Source organism: Chroicocephalus ridibundus, chromosome 1, assembly GCF_963924245.1.
Source record: "Chroicocephalus ridibundus chromosome 1, bChrRid1.1, whole genome shotgun sequence".
NCBI lineage: Eukaryota > Metazoa > Chordata > Aves > Charadriiformes > Laridae > Chroicocephalus > Chroicocephalus ridibundus.
Window position 1 is genome coordinate 88,512,476 of NC_086284.1, and position 24,202 is coordinate 88,536,677.

The 24,202-nt window shown below is 42.1% G+C and overlaps 1 protein-coding gene across 6 annotated transcripts in view; it reads left to right on the forward strand.

Annotated features, from left to right (window-relative positions):
* Positions 1-220: 220 nt before the first annotated feature.
* The window catches only part of CNKSR2 (connector enhancer of kinase suppressor of Ras 2), a 216,650-nt gene continuing 192,668 nt past the window's right edge, over positions 221-24,202 (forward strand). For 3 of the 6 annotated variants that reach the window (XM_063342934.1, XM_063342952.1, XM_063342942.1), the window contains exon 1: positions 223-835. In XM_063342934.1, coding sequence (XP_063199004.1) covers positions 772-835 — 64 coding nt within the window. In that variant the 5' untranslated portion in view covers positions 223-771. Of the gene's footprint in view, positions 836-24,202 lie in introns of all 6 variants that reach the window. The other 3 variants (XM_063342919.1, XM_063342929.1, XM_063342962.1) reach the window with 2 other exon arrangements.

Genomic DNA, 24,202 nt, shown 5'->3' on the forward strand with positions numbered 1-24,202 from the left:
CCAAGGGAAAAAACCCAACAAACCCAAGCCCTAAGGACCGGCTGGGTGCCGCTGGCTGCGCTCCCCCGCCAAAACCCCCGCCTCGGCGGGAGCAGGTGCCGGGCACTGGCGCTGCCGCCGCCTCGGTGCCGGTCCCCCCCATCCCCCGCCGGCGGCGGCGGCACCTTGCGAGTCATCCCGGCCCCCCTCCTCCCTCCCTCCCTCCCTTTCCCCCATCCCGGGCGGCCGTCGGGTGTCGCTTCCCATTTCACTTGGAGATATTTTCGGGTGGCGGGAGCCGCCTCGTCATTTCCGCCAGGAGAAAAAGACACCGGCGCGGCAGCCGCGACCGCGGAGAGCCGCGGGAGCCGGCGGGCAGAGCTGGGCACAGTCGAGCCCAGCCAGAGCCATCCCCATCCCCGCCCCGGCTCGCCGCTCCGGGACCGACCCCTCGGCGTGGCCGGCAGCCGCCGCCGCTGCCCCGCGGATTCGCGGGGGCGGGAAGCGTCGGAGCGTGCTGCCGCCTCCTCCCCCTTCCTCCTCCTCCTCCTCCTCCTCCCCCTCCCCGCCGAGCCGGCAACATGAACTGAAATCCCCAGAGAGGCACAGAGGCGGCGAGCGAGCGGAGCGGAGGCAAGCGGGGATTTAGCGGCTCTCTCCCTCCTCCTCCTCCTCCTCCTCCTCCCGCCGCCGCTCGGGCTGCGGGCAGCGCGGTTCCCGCCGCCCCGCAAAGCCGAGCACCGAGCCCCGGATAGCGGCGGCCGCCTGAGCCCCGCGCCCCCGAGCCCCTCCATGGCCCTCATCATGGAGCCCGTCAGTAAGTGGTCGCCGAGCCAAGTCGTCGACTGGATGAAAGGTGAGGAGCGGCGCCGGGGGCTGCGCGGTCACCCTCTCCCATCACCTCCTTCCCCCCCCCCCCCCCCCCCCATCTCCGCAGGTGCGTAGAGCTCCGCGGCTTCCCCCACGCCGGGATCTCGCCTTCCCGGCACCCCCGGCTCCCCCCACCTTTGTGCTGGGGGGTGGGAAGGGAGGAGGGAGGTCGTCGGGGCCGCGCCGCAGGGGCGAAGGTGCAACGCGGGAGCCGGGGGCTCCGGGCTGCCCCGGGGCCGCGCTCCCCCCTCCGCCCCCTGGCGCAGAGGGGCGGGGGGGGGCGGCCGGCGATCCCCGGCGGCCCATAAAGCCCGGGTGGGGGGGGACGGGGGAAGGGCTGTGGCCGGGGGAGCCCGGGATGCGGCGTCCGCGGTGTGGCGATGGGGCTTCCCCCCTCCCCCCAACAGCGAGGGGATGGAGGAGCATGGCCGGCCGCCCCCGGCAGATGCGGCGCGAAATGACTCGCGAAATAAAAGTTTAACCTAACGTGGGGCTCTGGCCCGTGCCGGGGGGGGGCACGGCTGCAACCGGGCCCCGCGGAGGGGGGGGTGTCTCGGCCGGCGGCGGGTCGGTGGGTCGGTCCGCGCCCTCGGGAGCGCCGGGGCTTCTCCCCCTGCCTCCCCCCTTCCTCCGCCCCCGCTGCCGTGAAACCGCCCCGCCGGGCCAAGGGCGCCCATCCCGCTCCTCCGGCCGGGGCCAGGGCACCCACGCGTTGGGGGGGGGGGGGGGGGGGGGAGAAGGCAGGGAAAGGGGGGGTCGCCACCCCCCACCCCAGGAGCGGCGTTTGAAGATCCGTGATGTACATGGATGGGGAAGAGTCCGCCGGGCTGGCGTGTGCCTGTGCTGCTGCTCTGCCTCTGCCGCTCCCCGCCCCCCCGGCCCTTCACCTGTCCTCCCCCAAAATAAAGTCTGATGAGAATAAAATTTGGACTTTCTGGAAATGCTTTTCTCTCACTCTGCGTGCACCGGCATGGCTTTAACACTGTAATTTAAAAAGGTCTTTTTGTCGTGGTGGGTTTTTTTTTTTTGTTGCTTTTTGTTATTATCTTTAAGTTAGGCTGCAGCTGTGTTTTGAATAAATCACCATCTAGTATTATATATCTTTTTATAAAGATAGAATGACCGGATGGGTACAACTTTTGAACAACTGTTACATTGTGGGAGTTCTTTATAACATGCTGCGTGCTACTAATGTGACGCTTTCATCATCCTTAAAATTTCAGGCATATAGCATATGTTTTCAGTTATTCAATCCTGGCATTTATAGCTGTCGAGTTATAATTATATTCAGTAACATACATAGTTTTGCTGTTTCTGAAGCATTCTCAATCCATAGAATAATAATAATAATTTAAAAAAAGAAGAATGTGATACTTCATATCCTAAGAAATTAGTAAATATTAATAAAAAACTTGAAGGAGCTACAGATGATCAGTATTAAAAGCAAACCCTTTTTGTTACAGCTATTTAGCTTCCAACATTTTTACTTCTGGAAAAAAGAAAATAGATTGTGTAGGAGTTTTTTCAAATCAATGACTGAGATACCTCCCCCATATTTTGGGAATGCAGAAAAATAATGAGTTTGCAGATAGTGCATTTTTAAAACACTCCAAAAATGTAATACATCTGATACTTTTCATAAAGGACAGGTGAAGTACCTTGCATACTCTGCTTTTGTATTGCATCAATATAAAATCAGTTATTTAAAAACAACAGGCGTACTAAATGATAACATTAGAATTGTGAGGCTGGATAAAGGTTCGTGGTTAGAAACCAGTAACTAACACACAGAACTGTAGATCTGTTTTTAAAAATAATTATATGAACTTTACAAAAAAGCAGTTATTGCAATCGTGTTGACTTTTTGGATTATGAAGCCTGTTTTTTAGCATTTAACGTGTTTATTTTGGTGGGAATGAATCGTTTCTCTGGAGTACTTTCCTTTTTACTGAGTAAACGCGTATATGTTGCTTCAAGCTTTCATTTCTTCATTTTGTATTCGGAGTTGCAGATCAACCTTCATTTAAAGTGAAGTGCAAAGAGATAAAGCACCTGCCTTTGACTAGCACTTTTTGAGGAAAAGCACCTAGATGATAGCCACTGTAGTTTCAGAAGTTGAGCCTGAAAATGAGTGTGACCAGCAGCTGTCAGCAGGTCTGGTCCTGTCTGATGGATCACGCCTTGCCGAGTTCGGAGGAAGGATGGTAGTGGGTAAGGGCAAGTGGTCTTGCCTGCAGGAACTTCATTTTCTTCAGGTATCACTTGCAGTGTTGGAAATACTGTTATTGAAATCTGTTCTTCTACTGCTTCAAACACATTGTCGCCAACAAATTACATTTCTGAAAGTCTCTGTGTTTTAAGAGGTACCCGAGACAGTTCAATGAGTAAAACATGAATGTGTCATTGTCACGAGAACTTTGGGGTGAGTTCATTAGTGGTCTTTGCATTAGTGGCAGTCAAGTCTGGTTTGCATAAATTACATTAAGCGTCAAGATGTGAGAATATTTTGCTGACTTGCTGGGCTTATTTTACAGAATTATAAATGCTGAACTGGGTTTTAACCTCTTCCTTGAAGTAAGTGCCCTGCTATGTAATATGCCTGCTCAGAGCAGCTCTGTAAAGAGCATTCTTCAAATAGATTTCAATGTTCAAAGCAAAATCTTTCCTGAAAAAGGAAAATCCTACTGTTTAACATTGTTTACAGTTATCTGAAAGTAAGGGGAAATGAAACACTTCACATTTTATTGCTCTCAGTGTTTTTGTGATGGTCTTGCTGGTATGACCCGAACGTTTGCAATAAAAGGCCCTGTCTGGAATTCTTTATTTAGGCAAAAGAGCCATTACCTCAGTGGCATTTTTTTCAGCGCAGTGATAAAGCATTGGGCTTAATATTAAAAGATGTGAGAAATGAAGACAGGGAAAGTATTACCGCTCAAAAGTGTTAGATGAAAGTGCCAACCTCTGGGCTGAATGGCTGGATAGGGAGCAGGCTCAAGACTGTGCGTCTTCATGGAATAAATACAGCCTCTCCAGTATCTTCTTATTTTTTAATTCCTTGATATACACGGTTGGTCAATGCATCCTTTAATAGCCTATGTACTCTAACGTTGCTGAGATACAGACTTGCACCTGGAATTGGTTATGCAAAGAAGCAACTACCTAAATTTTGACTATGAAAATGTATACGATAAGTTGTGGACCAAAGTACCAGTTAGAACTTTGCAAATGAAAAGGACAAAACGAGCGGAGCCTGTGTCAGCATATGAGTTTTTGTATGGTTTAAAATGAACCCACGGACGGAAGATTAACTGTCATAGAGCTGGAAAAAGAGCAGATGGATTAGCTCATCTCTCCCACAGGATGGCAGATTGTATGTGGAGGATAAAATGAATATTTAATTTGATTCAAACTGTGTATTATTTTGCTTTTCATATATTTAGTACTAATTTTAAAGGCCCTGCATGGATCAGTGAGCTGAAACTGTGTCAATCACCTCCTCTGCCTCCCCTTTGGAGGACACGTGTGGATTCCACTGCCGCGTTGCAAGACGTTGACACGTTGCATAGGCGAGCGCCGTCGAACGTCATGGCTTTCACTGACTCAGGAAGGGAACATGTCAGATGTGTTTTAGATTTCCAAGGCGCTGAGAAAGCTCAAAGACACGCAATTACTTGCTAAACTTCAGGATGTTTTTAACTGAGTCTAGTTATTTAACTTCTTTTGTCTGAGGTTATTTATAATGGCTGTAGTTTGATAAGGACTTGCTGTTCTTAACAGTATTCTAGTTTTAATTCAGTACCAATTTCTCAATGGCACAATCTGTTCAAAAAGGCAATCCACCTGGAAAAATCGATATTGCTTTATCTAACAAAGCTTAAATATTTATTTTGTGTTTGCTGAATGACAGCTCATAGAGCTTAGACTAAGTTCACACAGATTAAACCGTTGTAATGGTAGTCATACTCAAGAAGCTGACATCTGAGGCATGGAGTTGCTCTCAAGGCCTCTAATGCTAAGGAATGCTTTTTACCTCTATAAAGTGTACTCTGCCAGAATTTAGAAGCATGTAAATATTTAGAAGGACTGGGGGAAGAGAAGGAGAACCATGAATGTGCCAGCACAGCAAAACCAGAGTGCAAAAGTTCCCCATTTGGTTGATTGAGTATTGCATGGATTTAAGAAAGGAGTTTCTGCCTGCTCTTCATGTACAGAAGTTCATGTCCATTTCCAGTAGCGTGTGTGTTTGCATGGAGTTGTCGTGGGCTGCCAACAACTGTGCTCCACTTGGTGGAACGGGAATTATGTGTTATTCATCAAGAAAATGCAAGAGTTTGTGGGAATGCTCTGTAACGAAAGAGTCTAATACTTTATAATGACTTTAAAAAAAAATGTTGCCACAGGGATCCTCTTACTCCTGTTCCTGCATGTGCAGAGCCCTAGGACTTCTGTGGCAACACCTAGGTCCTGCTGCAGGTCCTGAACCATTAGGCAGCAAGAGGGAAGCTCATCAGTGAAGGCACAAACTCTTGCAGCGCTATGGATTTATCTAGCAAACGGATTTAGGTCTGAAAACCAGCAAGGATGACTCCTCTGTTCAGGGTCACTATCAGACCTACCTCATGTTTTGCCTTGGCTTTCTCTGAAGAAGACTGCCTTGTGGACAGTTTGGGAGAGAGCTTTTTCTGGAGTGTAGGCCGGACTGTAGTGCCACAAAGGCCTGTGAGCATCTACTTTATGGTAGAGAGGAGATGTGCTTGCACAAATGTATGTGCCTGATTTCAGGCTTTCAGCTTTGTCCATCTTTTTGTTTTTTGTTTTTGTGGGTTTTTTTTTTCAATGGTTTATTGAGTTAAAGGTGCTTCCTTGTGCTACTTCCATTCATATTGCTTTTGGTAGGGCCCGTAACAAATGTGACCATTAGAAATAATATGGAGAAGGCTGAGTTGTCTCAGGGGAAAAAAAGCTGGATATTTAAGAGTATGAAGAATGCTTGGATTCTGAAACTTTAGTTCCTTGTGAAGCTTGTGTAGATGACTGATGAGCTGCAGAATAGTCATCAGCTTGAACAGTCATTGCTCAGTGCCATATGTGGAATGGATCAGGTGTTTTAGAATTTGTCAGCATTAAAAGTCTTGTTTTTTTCTCCCAAGAAAAGCAAACTAAAACTTTGCAGTGCTGGAGGGTACATATAGTACTCCATTAGCTTTGAAGTGATGCTATTAAATGGACTTATGACTTTTACGGTAACGTCTAGGAAGAAAATCTGTGGAAAAGCTGTAGAAAAATATGAAATAGTGCCATAGTTGGAGCTTAATTTCGATGAACTCCCAAATTTTTAAATTTATAGATAGTTACTCCATTTGTAAAAAAGTAATAAGAATTTCAGTAAGACAAGTTGGGGGCCCTTTTGGAGAGGGGAGTTTGCACAAAGGTGGATAGTCAAGAGTCAAACTGCACTATTCCAAACTTTAGTTTTAAGCTTTAAAGCTGGAGTGAAAGTAGCGCTGGAAGATCTCTCTCTTTAGCTTGTTTATTTTTCCTGTGGATCTCTCACTTTTTGCTTGCCCTTCTGACATTAAGAGTTGCAGCAGTATTAGTGGCCACCGCATCAGTCATGGTGATGTGTTTTAGAGCATCTTGCTTTGTGATTAGGAAACCTCTCCTGCCATTGTTTATCAGCAGAAAATGAAACTGCAATTGGAAAGGGGGATGTGACAAAGCCCAACAGCCTGGGTGTTGCCATAGCAAAGGCAATGTTACATAAGCAGCCACTCTGCAAATAATTCATGCAGCCAAATTTGAAGCATAAGATGGGAGTTCATTTCTAAATTAATGATTTTTTTTTTTTTTCGGGAGGGAGCTTTCCTAGATGAGGTGATCTCACTCGCCACCGAAATTAATGTGCTAGTTCTGAAGCTCTTTCAACACTGCCCGTTTACACCTTTATTTTGTTTGAACATATTGTTCTCTTTCTGAAACATCTGTTAGTTTAAATATGGCCTCACAATATGTTTTCTCAAGTGGTTTTTTGCAACAGTTCATCGAAGCTCTGTATTCTGATCTTATTCAGATTTATTTGCACGCTGCAGTATTAAACCAAGCAATTTACAAATGCCTTTTCTGGTTAATGGGTGTCAAGAATTTTGCAAGGCAGCGATATAAACCAGATCACTTTTCAGATTAGAGTTTTGAAATATGTATACAGATATATTTTTAGAATCTGTGCGAGTAGTTGTCTCTTAGTGCTCCGGCAATAATAAACCAGGCAGTTTTATCTTCTAAAACCCAAATTGGCAAATGGTCTAGCCTTTCTGTTGGATACTCAGAGTAGATAACCGTTTAATCTCAGTAAAGTTACTGTAGCATTTGATTGTACTGTATTTCTCAAAGTCAAGTCATAGTATTTGTTACTCATTCCCAGAGGAATAGGGAAAACTGTTTCCTGAGAAAATTCTTCGTGTATAGGCTTGCATTCAAAGGTATGCAACTAGGGGAAAGAGAAAGCCCATTCCTCAGGCTTCCTTGCTATGTAGATGCTGGTGGTTTGTGATTATTATTTTTTTCCAATAAATTAACACTTTCTCATTAAATCCTAGGATAACTATATCAATGATCACCTGTAGCATTTATCTTTAGCAGGATAACAGCTCTAGATTTCTAGATCCAAATAAAACAAAACTGTGCTACTATCACACTTACTGCTTAAATCATTTACTTGATGAAACCTTTAAACCTTCAGTTTAGAAGCTGAGTAGTTATCAAGACAAATGCTGTAGGATAAGTGTTCCCAAATACATTACTAAAAAAAAATGCAATTCTGGAAGGGCTGTGTCATGAAACTGCGAAATGCCACATATTCTTCATTTGTCTCTTCAAGCTTTTCAAACACATCCACTTTTTTCTAAAAAAGCGAAGTAATTACCTTAAATAAGGGAGTTTAATTTCTTCTCATGGGACAGCTGGACCTAGCAGGACATTTGCTCTTAAATTTAAAATGGCTGACTGTCCAAGGTCAAGCATCTGCTGCTCCTCATAACGCTCCTTACCTGCAATTGAAGGGTGAAAGGCTGGAAGACACAGGTCCATGGCTCTGGTGCACCCAAGATCTGGAATGCTATGCAAACATCCACTCATACACGCATTTCGCCCTCACCGTACATGGGCTTAGCAGATGGCTGGTAGATGAAATGAATTTTTCCTTGAGCTTTCCAGGGCAGGCATTTCTCTTATGCAAAGGCAGTTTAGTATATCAAGTCATTTTACAGCACTGGAGGCTCAAAAATCTAGCCCTTTTTGTTCTGCTTGTCTGTCAAATAATATTATCTTTGAGAAAATAGCCGTGAGTGTGATCTTGTAGGGTGCTCGGCATTTCCAGTTTATCCTTTAAGTAGAAATTTAGGGCACTTGGTACCTCAGATGAAGTGCCTAGAACAGTAATTTCAAAGTGTTTGGCCTTACATGATTAACATCTGCTACAGTACCATATGGTGGGAATTTCCAAGTAAACAGTTAATTAATATATGAGTGTACCGGAGTAAGCTGTAATTAAACTATATTCAGCTGAAGTGTATTATTTTAATATTGTAGGATGCAAAGTGCTATAATTTTGTATTATACCTTTTCTGTTGTGTGAAGAAGAGGGCAAAAAGTTGATGAGAATTAATAGAGCCTTTAAATTAAAGGTTCAAGTAACTTTTTTTAATAAATGGTTTAAGACTGGCATCAGCATCAGATGTCCATCGATTTGAGTGGAACAGAGTCTTTGGGAATGCTGAATTTTTGATAGCGACTGCTGTGGAGATGCCCCTGCTGGGATTTTACTGGTGTCCGCTGTGGGTGGTCAGTGGATGTCCAGCTGAGCTGCTCAAGCATATAAGCCATTTTCACATAATTTAAGATATTGCTGATGGAGCTATGCCTGTGCTGCTTGGTCTAGCACCGCCAATGGAACGAAATCTTCTTATGTGAGCTGGCCAAAATGGTCTGGAGGAGTGTTGGAGTGGGAGCTAAGCAGGGATAGTACTGGGACCTCCTCCTTGTCCCTCTTGTATTTGGAAGGATGAACATACACATCGATACTGCTGAGCAGATGGCTAGGTCACCTCTAAAGGGCTCTTGCCTCCCACAGAAGATGATCGTTGGCCATATAGAAGTTTATAATATTACTGTTTTTGTTGAAGTGTAGAATTTATTTTTAGTTTGGCCCCATCCACCAGTTGCCAATAGCTACAGCTATAAATGACCTATTTTAAAATAGATGGCCTGGCCTCCCTTCCTTTTCTCTTTCCCTTCTCTCCTGATAATCTTCATGTCAGTAAGAAGGTGAAGAAAACCTTCCTCTGCATAATGAGGCCAGGTAAATATAGGTGGGACGTGCCGGTGTTGTCTGAGTAATTCACTAGATGGCATTCTTCCCTCTAAGTCAACACTGAAACTCTTCATGGGAATGACAAGAGACCTTAGTGTTTTTAGTGAGACATGAACCTGAAATCTTGGCCAGGTGCGGTTGCTGAAGGCTCACTGGCATTCTTCATCATAGTGGGAAAGTTAACTCTAGCGCTCCGATTAAATTCCGTGTTAATAATTAAAATCTTTGTAACTGGACTCCCCTCATTGATATCCGTGACTGAGATGAGCCTCCCTTACTTTCTTTAATTACTTTGTAGTTTTGTGGGTTGCTTTCACAGAGTTAATCTTTTGATTTGCAAGATGCAGTGCCATCCTTGTCCTTGTTTTGTTTCATATTTTCAAAAATTAGTGGTGGAGGGACCTGTTGAATGAAGAAATAACTTATGTTGTGTACCGTCAACTGTCGTGAATCTTTACTTATCCTGCTTTGTGTACACCTTTTAAATACCAAACAAATTTATTCTTGTTTTATTCTGATTAAGGTGTGACTGAAGTATGAGGTGAAATATCCAAGAAGTACCTTGTTGAGTGCCCAACACTGTGTGACTTCTTGCTGGCTTGTTTATTGTTTCTTTATGGTCATGGACGGAGCCATGTGCCCTTTGTCTCCATGGCTCTTTTTGGTAGACTTTGTTTTATTAGAGCTAATGAGAAAAATACAAATCTGTTAGTGTGTTTTTATTTTTGTAGTCTGCTTCTACTTGTTTCTAAAGCTTTCTGTAAGGGCATGATGATGAAGCGGTCCTTATTGCTTTTCAGAAAGGTGTTTATTGCCCTTTTCAAATATTGCGGTCTTCAAATACTTTCAGATAAAACTAACTATACGTTATTTTAACCTAGAATGTGGAGGCTTATGGTTTCTTAAATTTCTCTTTAAGTTTTTTAGTATAGTCTTGAGTGTTATGCCCCACAAGTCCTCTTGAAAATACCTGTGATCAGTAATTTCAGTGTTGGGTACTGGACTTCAAAATCAGATGTAGTTTTCATTGCTTTAGCTGTTATTTCATTGTATGCTTTAAACCATATGGATCTTAGCTGTTTAATGCAGTCTGTGGTCAAAAGCCTATTTCTTGAGCCCTAATAATTGAGTCCAAGAGCACAGTATAGTGTGAATAATTTGTCCTGCTCTGCGTGTGGATTTAAGAGAGAAAGGTTCGGGCTGGAAGCGTAATCATGGCACATAAGAAATTTCCATATAAGTGTCAATCTGAACATTTGAAGGAAGGAGGAGAGTTTATCATTAGAAATATTAGAAATTTAGGTATACGACAGGACTCCCTGAGAGCAACTAAACTCATGTTTTAAAAGGACTGGATATTTCATGGCTTTCAAAGTATTGTTTTAAACGCCTGCTTTAGCAAATTGCATTACTGGCACAGCACTCGAACGCTTGCCTGAGTTATGATGAGGCTACCCTTAGCAACTATAGAAAGTAAAATGGTGCATATACAGTCATGAAACTTCTGTATTCCTAAGATTAGCGTGTTTCCTTGTGGTTTTGGGTTGTTTTTTTTTGTTTTCCTTTTAAATCAAGGATTCGGTGTTCCTGGCAACTATCTTGGCTTGAATAAGACAGCTGAAGAGTCGTGGCAAAGCTAATGAAGGATTGCTAGCCATCTCCCTGATGGAAATGAAAATATTTGAAAATGGTCTTACCAGCGTACCAACCCAAGGTCTTGGGAAAAAACAAAACACTTGGTGCAAGACAAAATATCACTTTTCTATGAAATTATACTCCATGTACTATGTAGTATTTCCTAGATGAATGAAAGATGAAATTTGTTGTGGAAGGCTAAAGGTAATTTCAGTTACTAAAATTTTACAAAGTTAATTTAGAAGGAGCTCAGTGATTCCTTCTGTGTTCTGTCTTGGTTAATAAACCCTTTTCTGTTAGTTATTTGGACATCATCCAGTTTTTCTCTTTCTTCCTAACCATTGTCCTTCAGCACACTAGAAGCCACACTGACCTATTCAATTATGAACTGGAGGTAGCTAATGCTAATGAGATATGAATGAGTAAACCTGAACAGACTGGACAATTAGTGACTGCCTCTGGTGGTGTTATCGGATCAGGAGATCTGAGATGATGCTTTCCGAAACAGGGTGCGATGATGTGCTGTAGGTGGCTGCCTGGGCATCCGAATGCCAGGGATTGTGGAAAAGGGGCTTGAGTTTGCAGAATACTGAGTCCTGACTGTTTTTCACCTCTGCAGATCTGTGCAAACTCCTGTTTTGGGGGAATGAGTGCTGTCTGTGTAATGGAATAACTGAAAAGATAACTTTGATATGTGATGCGCTCCTTCAAAAACCCGAAAATTAACCAAAAATTTGTCTTCTAGTTGAAAAGAAGGTAGAGCAGACAGAATAAAAATTTTGCTGCCCAGTCCTTTATAAAAAAAAATAAAATTAAAAGACCCTTACTTTAGACAATATTTTTTTTTTCAGTTGGTAATATATTGCAGGCTGTGGTGAAAATGGTGACATTTTAAATCCAAAGGAAAAATGAACGTGCTCATAACTCTTCAATTGCTTATATGTGAAATTAATTCAACTAACAGGCAAAATTAAATAACGTCTAGGAATTGTAATGTTGTCTTGTCATTTCATTAGATTTCCTCACTTTGTATATGTTTGGTAATGTGGTCTGCCTCCTACAAGGTAATTGACTTGTATTTATCCTAAGAATTAAAACTGTAAATCTTAAGCCTGTACCCTCTCGTTTAGTCCTATCAAATAGTGGAAGCAATTTTCTACAGAATACTTTTTTTGATAAATCTTAACCAAATCAAAATTCACCTCAAGAAAGAATTAAAATGAGACCTCTGAAGGAAAAGATTGATGTGTGTTGGGATTTAACTTCAATCGATGATAAAATTGTTTCTAAAATTACAAATGTATCTAATTTACTTTTCTTTTGATAGAACCTGTGAAAGCGTTACGGCAGTTCACGAAGTTGTAGCTCAAAGTTTTTGAGTTCAAAGCATTTCAGTAGTGTCAAATGTTATGACTGTACTCCCTAGAAAGAAAATGGCTTCCAGATTACAGTAATTTAAAAATGAGCAAATAGATAGAAATAGCTTTTTAGTGGCAAGATTAGGTATTTAAATCTCAAGAGGTCATTTGTTCTTGTTTACTGCTCAGTAATTTAGGATTTTTGTGTCACTGTGGAACAGCACTAAATGGTAAATTGTAAATGGTTTAATGATAAAAATCAGCCATCAGTGTTGAGGAAAATAAATCCGTGTAGCTTCTCTAGAAGAACGCACCCTTCTTGTGTGTAATCAAGCACCGTAAAAACAATTGACTTGAATGAACTTTTGACGAGTTCTTAAATTTGCTCCGTTTAAAGTTATTATGATATGACAGATGGGAAGTTAACTAGCTAGGAGTTCAGAGAGGTCAGATAAGGCCAGCTATAAAGAGTTGTGTGCCTGTTGTTTTCTTTTTTTGCCCTTTCGCTCCCCCCTTTCTCTTAATGACTTTTTGCTGTGGCATATGTGACTTTATTTAAGTTTGCTCTGTGCACTCTAATCCAATTGCTTTGTTTAGTCAAATGAATGTTTTTTGTTTTGTTTTGAATTTTAGCTTTTTGTTTTTAGCATTATACGTGCATTTTTAATTAGGATATGTTGTTAAAGATTAGATTCTCACAATGGGATGTATGCCAGCTCTTGAAATGAAGTCATGCTTGTCAGGAGATAGTAAATAATAAGCTTAGTAAGGTTTAAAAGATGTGTCTTGCAAAACATTAGCCCCTGTAATGAGTGCAAAGTGGCAACAGCACATAAATATCAATTGTTTTTCTCCAGTGGATCTGTTTGAATATGAGTTTTCTTAATTTGAATTAAATTTTCTTTTGCCAGTTTAATGAAACAAGCAAGAAGGGATGTTTGTCTTTTGAGAAACCACAGTTTCCCATCCCAGAACAATGACTTGTTTTGAACTGAAGGGGAACAATCCAACATTCATTCAATATCTTGTAATCTCTGTTCCCAAAACCGTGTTAAAAATATGAAACTGCTGTCCAGCAAATCCCCATTTAGCTGTGAGGGGGAGTCTTGGATTCCCAGCTTTGCTTTTGGGACTGTCTGTATTTTTATCCAGAATCTTTTAATACTCCTGGGAAGAAGGGCTGGGAGCATAAGGTTCCCTGTGCTTTTAAGTACCTTGAGCATCCTGGCTGGTGTGTGTGTACGTGTTGCTGGTGTGCCCGGGTTGGCATTGGCAAGAAGAGGATTTGGAGACGAGGATGGGTCTGTCTCCATCCTAATTTGATCAGACAAAACTGTCTGCAATCACACCCTGAAAGATTAAGAGCGGCTTTTGATGTCTGTGGTCTTAAATTCAGGCATGTAATTTCTGTCTTTGGGTGCCTGAGTCTCTCGGTGGGCCTGGGCAGAGTAATTCCTCTGCTAATAAGATGTGTGTTGGCTTTTTCATCAATGTTTCTGATGTGACCCCTGGCCCCTGTGGGAGAAAGAAGAGCTGGTGTAGCCCTTCTTCAGGATGCACCTCTAGCCTGAGACAAGGGGGGAAGTGGGAACAGTATGTCGGGATACAAATGTATGATGTGTAAAGCAGAGTATTTTAAGTGTAGAGGAGAAAAAAGGCGTACTATGCATACACACATCTTCTCAGTCACTTTTGTTTTATGTTAAATTCTTTTTCATTTTTTTAAAGTTATATTTGTAACAGTTTTGAAATTGCATGTATAAAATAAGTGCTTGACTCAGGAGCTATGTGGTATGAGATGTAACCCTGGGAAAGAGAAATTGCCATTGCTAACGAGCAAATATTTCACAAAGATTAATAAAAGAGAAGAAAACCAAAACTAAACAAGTAGTGAAGAAAATTCCCTGTGTTCAGTAATACAGAGAGGCTTACCAAGTAGCCAAAACCTGTACTATCTGGTGTTGAAACCAAGTAGCCATTATGCAAAGTAACAGCATATTGCTGTGGGTACCACACTAGTAGAGACACCGCTTTTGGCCAACACACAGAACTTTTGTACTCCAAATTGGAAGGTCTTAAAAATCCTACATTTCAGTTTGTAAGAAACTCTCCTCCTGCGTGTCTGAACAAAATTACAGAAAATGGTTCTTTATATCTCTGATTATTTTTTTTTCCCATGTGGTGCTGGAGACCCTCCGTGTTGTTGGCTTTACTGGGGAGTTGCCAGCGTTCCAGCAGCAGGTAAAGAGGCTGCTTGTCACCCCCTGCATCGCGAGTCCTCCTGCTCTTCCTCATTACAGGGGAGGGAGAAGGTTAAATGCCTTGTGTCGTCTCTACTTTAAGTGCACTGAAGCCTTTCTAACTGACTGGCTGCTTTTTTAATGAAAGAAATTTGTCTTGCAACAGCTTTATATGCCCAGCTAATTAAAACCCCTCCATTATACTACTCTCCATATATCCTGTTTGGTAGGCAGAAATCGTTTGCTCTTTGACAGTTTAATTTCTTGTTGATGTTGGTTTTGTGGGATGCCTCTGTCTTAGACTTGCATAACTTAGAAATAATAAGGCATTAAGGCATTTTATATATTGGAACATACACAGATTTGTTAATCATTAATACAGAGACCATTTTCAGTCTTGCTTAGTATCATAAGATACAGTTTGTTCTGCATGTGTAAATGCCTCAGCTTTATGGCAAGACTAAGTTGAGGGACATTTAGTTTGATACATGAAGCTTGGGAATGTGTTTTAAATAAAGAAATCATTACAATGCCCTTGCTAGCAACCTTTTTAAAAGCTGTCAGGCAGGAAAAATGCCTTTTTTAGTGAAGAGGCAGGACTGTCTGTACTTTCTTAGGCACTCAGTGTGGGTTGATGCCCTTCAGATTATTTGAAGCCTTGTATGTTTTTCCAGTGGTCTCCTCGTTGCAGCGCTTTGATTTCTTCCATACGGATCTGTGTGTGCACAGGTGGGAGTTGAAGATTGCCATGCCTCCTGTCACTTCTGATTTGAGACCTGGAGGTCTGAGGAACTTCACCCAGCTGGGAAGCTGGATCGGCTGTTGAGATGGAGCCACCTTCTAAACAAATCATACGTACTCTGCTTTTCCTCCTATCTTTTTCTCGTGCCAAAAGCTGTGGGGTGGACTGAGGATTAACAACCCCATTAACTTTTGTCCTAGCTGTCAAGCAGCGCCTTGACAAATTCTTTGGTGGTCATGTTGGTGCGGATTCTGTAGCACACTGAAAAGGGAAAAAGTCATTATTAGTGGCTTAAAATTTCACAAATGAGGTTTCTATTTAGTATATTGTTGCTGAGCCTGTTGACCAAACAAGTTGAGTTCTTTCTGCAAATGCAAGAGTCTTAAAAATGAAGACCAACCACCCACACCTCCCCAAAAGGAAGGGAGAAGGGCTTGAGTAGGCACCTTTTTTCATCCCTAAGTAGAGAATCATTCACCGAGGATGTTACAGCCTGAATGGCATGATAGAAAAGGTGAAGTGAATTATTGCGTAGGTTATTTGGAGGGAGAGATCTGGTAACCAAATGATAATTGCGCACACTTCTGGCTGAGCGGTAGAAACCATCACAATTTGCCATCTGCTTCACCATTATTCTGACTGAATGTAGGAGGGGAGAGAGTGTTTGTAATTCATAATGTGGTATTTTGGGAAAGGCTTGGTGCCAGAAACCAAGCGGATGGGTGCCTGTTGTCTTAGGCTTTGTGAAATGTAGGCCCTGTATGACCTAGTTTGTCATACATGAAAAGAGAGAGGTGATATATGAATGGAAGGAGAAAGAAGAGCACTTCAAGTTTTGTTTCATATAGGTTATCTGATTAAATTATTTTGGGTAATAGGAAATCCTTCTGTGTAAAATTCCTGGCTACTATAAACTATAGGTGTGCTTTGATCTCACTCAACGCTTATCACTGTTACAGTGATAAGTGAGACACTACCAAACAAAATTCTGCTGATGGGGAAAAAAAAAAATGCATCATCAAAATCTACTTCAGAAGCTCCTCGAAGCTGTGTGAGAAATATCAGTGCTTTGACAGGATACCAGTCATGGTGTTGCTGTGGATGTCGGGTGGATCCCCATCCCATTTGTTACGAGGGTGGGAGGGGCTTTGGTACATATTACTCAGTAATTACCAATTATGAGTCCTGCACTTGGGTCACAAGTGCCGGGTCCTGCACTTGGGTCACAACAACCCCATGCAGCGCTACAGGATTGGGGCAGAATGGCTTGAAAGCAGCTCGACAGAAAAGGACTTGGGAGTGTTGGTTGACAGCCGGCTGAATATGAGCCAGCAGTGTGCCCAGGTGGCCAAGAAGGCCAACAGCATCCCAGCCTGTATCAGGAATAGTGTGGTGAGCCGGACTAGGGAAGTGATCATCCCCCTGTACTCGGCACTGGTGAGGCCCCACCTTGAGTACTGCGTTCAGTTTTGGGCCCCTCGCTACAAGAGGGACATTGAGGTGTTGGAGCGTGTCCAGAGAAGGGCTACAAAGCTGGTGAGGGGTCTGGAGGACAAACCTTATGAAGAACGACTGAGGGAGCTGGGGTTGTTTAGCCTGGAGAAGAGGAGGCTGAGGGGAGACCTTATCACCCTCTACAACTACCTGAAAGGAGGTTGTAGAGAGATGGGGGCTGACCTCTTCTCCCTGGTGACAAGTGATAGGACGAGGGGAAACGGGTTCAAGTTACGTCAGGGGAGGTTTAGATTAGATATTAGGAGACATTTTTTCACTGAAAGGGTTATTAAACATTGGAATAGGCTGCCCAGGGAGGTGGTGGATTCACCATCTCTGGAGGTGTTTAAAAAAAGGGTAGATGGGGCACTGAGGGACATGGTTTAGAAGTGGCTCTTGTCAGGGTAGGCTAAAGGTTGGACTTGATGATCTTAAAGGTCCCTTCCAACCTCAACAATTCTATGATTCTATGATTCTATGATTCTATGAGTCAGATCATAACAGGATTTTAAAGATTTTTTTTAAAAACGCTCTACAGATAAGATTAATAGATCGTTTGGTGAGTCTGTATAGTATATGTGTAAAGCTCAAAATATCAGTTGGGGTCCTGAGAGTACTCATTATTAATAACATCACAGTAAATGTTTGCATTCTTGTAAGCTTTAGCTTTTATTTGTAACAGTATTTGTGATGGCTTTTAAAGGAATGTTTCCAAGGGTGTTTATGGACTTTCCCAAGGAAGATTTGAAAAGACATCATTTTACAGTTTGAGACTAAGCCTTTTCTGGCTTTGAGTTTGCGTAAAAGAATTGGTGATATTAAAATATCAAGACTGGTAGGAGAAGAAGCCAACATAAAAATTATAGAAAAACCAAGTAACTAATGGAAAGTGTCTTGAATAAACTATGCACTGTTTTTCTTTTTTCATTTCATATTGGTAAGGTATTATGAAAGATCCTTGTGGGATTTACCATACGCCAGGCCAGATCACAGGGAAGAGCAGGTGGAGGCACTTCTGTTTTTGGTGGAGGGACTAAAAGAAGTGGCTCTCGCTGTGGCCCACAGTTGTGCGTTTACTGGTGTGGGTGCCAAGCTCCAGATGCGCAAGCAGAGGCTGCCGCTGGCTGGTACGGAGCAGCCGGTGGGCAGGGGGAGGCATCTCTGTGCCTCCCTCCGGCGTTCATGGATTATTAATGTCCTCACCAGGGGTGAAATTACCTGGCACGTGAGACAGGCCTGTGTCCAAAGAAAGTGTGCAGTAAACTCTCATGGTTCACAAAGAAACCTCTTTCAGGTTGGTTAATCTGTAGAAGGCGAAGGGGGAGCAGGAGTTAATATTGTGCTTTTAATTAGAGTTAGGTTTCTGAAATTGGTGGCTGCCCTTGTAAAAAAGCACGGGCTGCGTGGAGCAATGGGAAGTCAGAAAGCCTCCTTGGTGGGCTGGCGTGAGCTGAGACACCTGTAAACTCCTGTAAGGCAGTCCGGTAAAGAGTAAATCTCTGTAACCGCCGCTTAAAGTTCCAGGTTGGCAATGTTCTGCTTCTGACTCAAGGAAAACAAAAAAGTCAAGTTTACTCATCGCCCCGCAGTGTAGCGAGAAGCTTTGTAACAATTGACATTTTTGTCATGTTTTGAACACTCATTAGCACTTCAGATTAGCTATTAAAGGACATGAAACGTTTAATCACCACGTCTTTTCTTGTTAGCAGTAGTCACTAGTGCAATGCCTTTTTTTTTTTTTTTAAAAAAGTAATTAAGTGAAAAAATTGTACTTTAACAACTTGGGATGCAGCGATTTCAAGCGTTGAGATTACTGGCCTAAGCAAGCTACATTTTCTTCTCCCTGAAATAGTGTTTTTAAACTCTTGAAATCTCAAAATCGTAATAAAATAATTCTAAATGTCATGCAGAAGCCTAGAAGATCCTTTTTTACTGCCTCTCAATGTTTGGGCATTTTTAATGTTTGGTGCAAAGGTGAATACTTTTACTCACGATTGAAACTAATGATTTCTCGTCTTCTAAAGGTCTGCTATTTAATGAAATATTATAAGCGTGATACAACATTGGTTCTGTAACAGTGACACATTCATTGAATTGCTTTTTTTCTTCCCTAGTCCTAGTTAGCTATTTAAAAAGCTATTTGGAATAGACTTCTGACTAGCTTTAAAAAGGAGCTCTCTCGATTATAAATTAAAGGAAAATTTATAAGCCCCAGAAATCCTTAGAATACTGAAGTGCAACCTTTTATTATGTTTTCAGCCTGATATTCAAAAGGGTCCAAATAACAGTAAAATAAAACAGCCAATTTCTTCAGGGGTCTGTAATCGTAGGACCTTTTGCTTAAATTGAGATCTGTTCCTCTGTGCAAAATTGGCATTTAATCAAAATAATTTTCGTGTAACTATTTGTATTCTAAACATACAGAAAGTGTGAAAGATTAAAAGCAAATACTCATTTTTAATAGTATATTCCGGGGAACTCTGAAGGGAATGCCATGGAAAATATCAGCGGAAGTTTGCTAATCAACCCCCCCTGTCCTTCACTTTGCTCTTCTAACTGGCCACGACCTGCCCCAAGCCATGGTGGGAGAAGCCTTCATGATGAATTCGTGCTGTGAGGATTTTTTGCTAGCTTTCCTAATGATGAGGATGCAGGCAGCTCCGTACGGGTACCGATGCCCCGGCGGTGCGTGGTGAGGCAGCGGATGGGATCCCATCCCATGAGGAGGGGAGGAGACAGACCGGAATGCTGAGCAAGAGAAGATGGGGACTGTGGCTTCTTGCAGCTTCTCCCCCAGCTTTGTGGGGAGTGGGTGGCTGGTTGTCTGACTGCTCGCATGGGGAAGCTCGGAGCAGGGGTCAGATGGGTTTTGGGTAGAGATAGGGCGTGGTCACACCAAAGTCTTCCCCAGCTGGAAGGGACGCAGTGAGGGACCCAAAGAGGAATGGTGGTGGGTTTGTACATCGGAATTAGGGATGAGAGAGAGGAGACTTTTGTGTCCGTTGTTCCCACTGCATGGATGAGTTGGGACTGGGCTGAGATGCACTTCTTTCTCCTTGCCTTAGCCACCAGTGGAGAAAGACAGTGGATGGCAGGTGATGTTTGCTGCAGTCAAAGTCTTTGGGAGAACTGAGATGCAGGAAAATAGACTTTTGTTTCCTGCAAATGCTGAAGGGTGAAGTTTTCTGTCAGAAGTAACTGTGAAAACCTGACCAAGAAAAACAATACCTTGTTATGTTTTTCCTGCATGCCAATGGGGTAAATTTTCCTATTGGCATTTAGAGGATGCTGAGTGATGAGGATTGAGTTTGCAAGAAGAAAATATTCTCCTTCCCGCTGGAGCTGAGCTTCTTTCATCCAGCCAGGGGAAAAAAACATCCTCTCTGCAGGCCTGGCTGAATTGTAACCTTGGTGGTAAGCAGTGGGGAAGGTGAAACTGAAGAGTAAAATGCAAACAAAAAAAGGTCAGTTATTGCTAGAACTAAATATATTTTTGTGGGCTTGACAATACGGAGAAGATTTCTTTTAAAAAAGGGAAGAAGGATTGTATATACTTCACAGCTTGTAGAATCCTAAAAATATGTTTATCCTTGGGAAAGTGTCTTAAGGTAAGACGTTACAAGCACCTCACAAGGAGACATCTGGGACCCTGCCTCTTGAGATTTCAGTGCAGGGTTTGAGCTGGAGAGCTTCTTCCCATGGGCAGTATGTTAGGTTTTGAGGTTCTGTGCAGAGATTAACTCCTTGAAATTTAATTACTAGCTATTGCACGTTCTAAACACTGGCTGGTTTGTTGTTTTGGGTTTTTTTTTGTTTTTTTTTCCTAATGCATAGCATGGGAAAGTCTTGAACACCAAGTTAAGAAAAAATGGGAATCAAGTTATCCTGCCAATATTAAAGCATTTCTGGATTAAAAAAAAACAAAAAAAAACCAAAAAAAACCCCACCAAAAATGAAGGAAGAAGTCAGCAGGCCTTATGGTTGTATAAAACTGTACTAGAATTAATTTTGGAACATGTTCTATATATTACACTGGCTAATACTGTGTGTTTGATGGGGAAGCTTTTTCTTTAATATCACCAAATGCTTTTGAGGTTTCCACAGGATTCTAAAGTAACCACATTAATTTCTGAGAGAGACTGTAAAGGGCCTACTTAGGTCTGATGTTTGTACTTTCCATAATATTGATTAAATTATTTAGCCTCTGCCCACTAACAGCTCAAAGGACATGAGTAACTCTGCAACTTTCCACTAGAACTAAAGCTTCATCACCTAACAAGATGTGCAAACTCACCCTTACATAAAGCACTGGTGTGATCTACTCTAGTTTCGGTAGGAGTATTCACGTGTTTGAAGTTAAAATCATGTGCAGTCTCAGAAATGAGGCCCATACTTGGGAACTGCAGTGTAGCTGAGGTACATATACCTCAGGAAACTTATTCTGAGGATTTTCTGATTTTGCCTTTTTTATTTCTGCAGCGTTAATATTGCATTCATGCTAGCATCTAGCATTCAATTTGTGTGTGGTTAGTCCTTAGTTACTTTCTTGAGGGTGGCATGTTTTTGGGTTGCCAGTAGCTGTGAAAATAATGTAATAAGGAATAGTCCTGCAAAAGTACTTGCGTACTGACACTGGTCCTCTGTTTTATCTGGGATGAAGCATTTATTTTCTGGGAAGCAAAGAAAAAGCAGTTGTTGTTTTTTATGTCTGTACCCTCAGAAACTTTTTCTAGTTGTTCTCATCCAAGGCATTTTTAAAACATTACTTTCTCATTGCTTTTGTTCAATTGCTTTTAATTGTTTTAAAACATTTGGGCACTCACAGGGCGTTTTTCTCCTCAAGATGGAAATAGGCCTTTTTGAGATGAGTTAGAAAGTACTGTTGCTACCAACTGTCCTGGATATAAATTGAAGCTTGCTAATTTACTTATTAAAATTCTTTCAAAATTCAAAAATGTTAGAATCTACAGGTTTAAGTTGGACTATAAAAGCCTATAATCCTCTGCGTTCAAATTAGCCTTCCTCATCGTATGTGCAGAAAGGAGGGGAGAGACATTTTGGGATGGAGTTCAATAGCATCAGGCCAAACACTGAGATTGTTTGCACAGCTGTGTCTAAGCAGTGACCGAGCTGTTAAACAACCTAGCGGGGGGAAAATGAATAGAAACTCCTGTTGGCCAGGGGACTGAGTTTCCTGGACAGTGCTCAGGACGTTATGAAGTCATTGCACATGCTGGGTCAAGGCTTTTACCCATATTTTCCCCTTGCGCTTGGGAATAATTCATGCTTTGCTTTTTCATAATAATATAATTGGCTTAAGCATCTGAACAAAATTCTGTATTGACAAATGATGCGCTGTAGCGTACTTACCTATAACTTCAATTAAGGAACCTTTCCCTGCCAGTGAACCTATTCACTGATGTGAGAGGAGACAGAGCCTGTATATCTGTCTTGCTTCCTTGCGAATTGTAGATTATGAAACTGGACTACTGAGCAATAATTTAATCAGTGGCATCAGAAGAGCATTAAGCTCCATTAAACGTTGGGTCACCATCAATGTCAGATGAGTATTAAATTATGGCTTGCAACTTAGCAGTACTCATCCAAAAGGCAGTGCTTAGGTTCTTGGCAAGCATAGAACAGTTTATTATGGAACAGATGCTTCAGACCTTAACATATGACTGAAGTGTCAAGTTGTGTCAGAGAAGATGGGCCCAACGCTAATGTGGTGCTCAGACTTTGTGAGACACGTGTTAACGAATCACTCCCTACCTGAACAATGTGGGTTAAAAGTGTTTCATTAATAGGATCTCCTGTTGAATGCTTGGAAATCAAAGCACTGCTCTGTCTGCCAAAGACTGGCTTATACTGTGAATAGGTTATAATAAAATTCTGTCTGCAAATGGTGGAGGTGCAGTTCTCCTGATAAGCAGGAAGGATCCCTACAGGCTGCTCAGAGCTTGAATTTTTATGTAGAAGAAACATAATTTTCTTTCTGGTTCTGGCACACCATAATATTGCCAGCCTGCTATTTGCAGGATGATTTTAATACCTCTACTGCTAGTCACAGATTTTCCAAATACCAGCAGTAAGGTGAATCCAGTAATGCTCTTTCTGGGTGGCTTTGCTGATATTAGCAGCTCTCATGCAGCAGCTAAATCGTTGAGGCTTTTGTCAGTCTGCTGTACAGCTCCTGCCCCTTAGGAAAGCTGTGTGCTGCAGGAGGTGCTGACCTTGGAGCTATGCAGGGAGAGAGGATGAAAAATGGATGCTAGAATAAAATGGTTTTCCCATTCCTGTTTAGGTGCAAAGACAATATGGAGGAGATAAAGAAGAGAGGGAGGGGGTTGGGCTGGTAGAGTAAGAGATGAGCTGAGGAAAATTTTTGTGGGTGGTGCTGCTGTGAAAGGAATAAATGAGAGTGACGTTGATATAGGTAAAGCGTACCTGGTCTTTATGCAGCCTCTAGTTTGGTGGTAAGACGGGTTCTTCAAGTGGGAATCCAAACAAGCCCATCTGGTGAAGATAGGTTCTTACCACAGACTTGCCTATGGTTAAGATTTTCGTATCTGACTGTAACCACAGGTTGGCCACATAGTCTTACCGACATAATATCGTGGCAGGCTATTTCAAGCCATACTGCAGGTTTTCATCTATTAAGGATTGCACCGCTAGTGCTCAGCTGTTACCAAGTCAATTCTTGCTGGTGTGCAAAACCTGTAGTACTTCTGTTCTGTGGCAGAAATCTACATTGTTATACTGTTATTTTTCTTTTCAAAAATATGCCAACAACTGGTTGACATTTAATATTAAGCTATTAATAGTAAAGCTTCAGAAATTTTTCCCATTTTCCACTTTTCTCCTGTTACAGTTGTGAAACTGGCCGTTATGCAGAGAACCAGCTCTGACGGGGATTTAGCAGAGCAGAACCTGTTGTCAGAAGGGGAATTGCACCCTATCCTTAGAGGCATTAGAATTGCCATTTCCTATCTACCAGTGCTTCATGCATGCTTTATTATTAAAAGCCCTGTTATTTCTGAAATAGTTCAAGTTAGCGATGAGATTCTGAAAGAACCGAAGAGTGTCAAAATATTACTGTTTCTTAACAGGAGGCTGAAATAACACATAAGCACTGGGATGCATATGATGCAGTGCAAAATCAGAATACAGCTGATAAATATATGTTTAACAGACTGGTTGTCATTTGGAAATGATGGTGGAAATTATGTATTTGATACCTTAGAACAGATACTTGAAATACATATGTCCTCTGTCATTCAAAAAAACCCCCACCCTTTAAGTCTCACTCAGGTTCAGACAGTTTATATTTAATGAGACCAAAGGAGTCTGTGGCAGGTGACAAGGACAGTCTCTTCCTTCAGTCTTTAGCAACAAGGAGGAAGACATTCAAAGTCATCCAGAATTACTATGATAAAAATATTAGTTATTATTGATTCATTCAGCTTTTACAACTACTTGAAATGGCATCCACTTTATGTTTCAGGTATACTTTTAT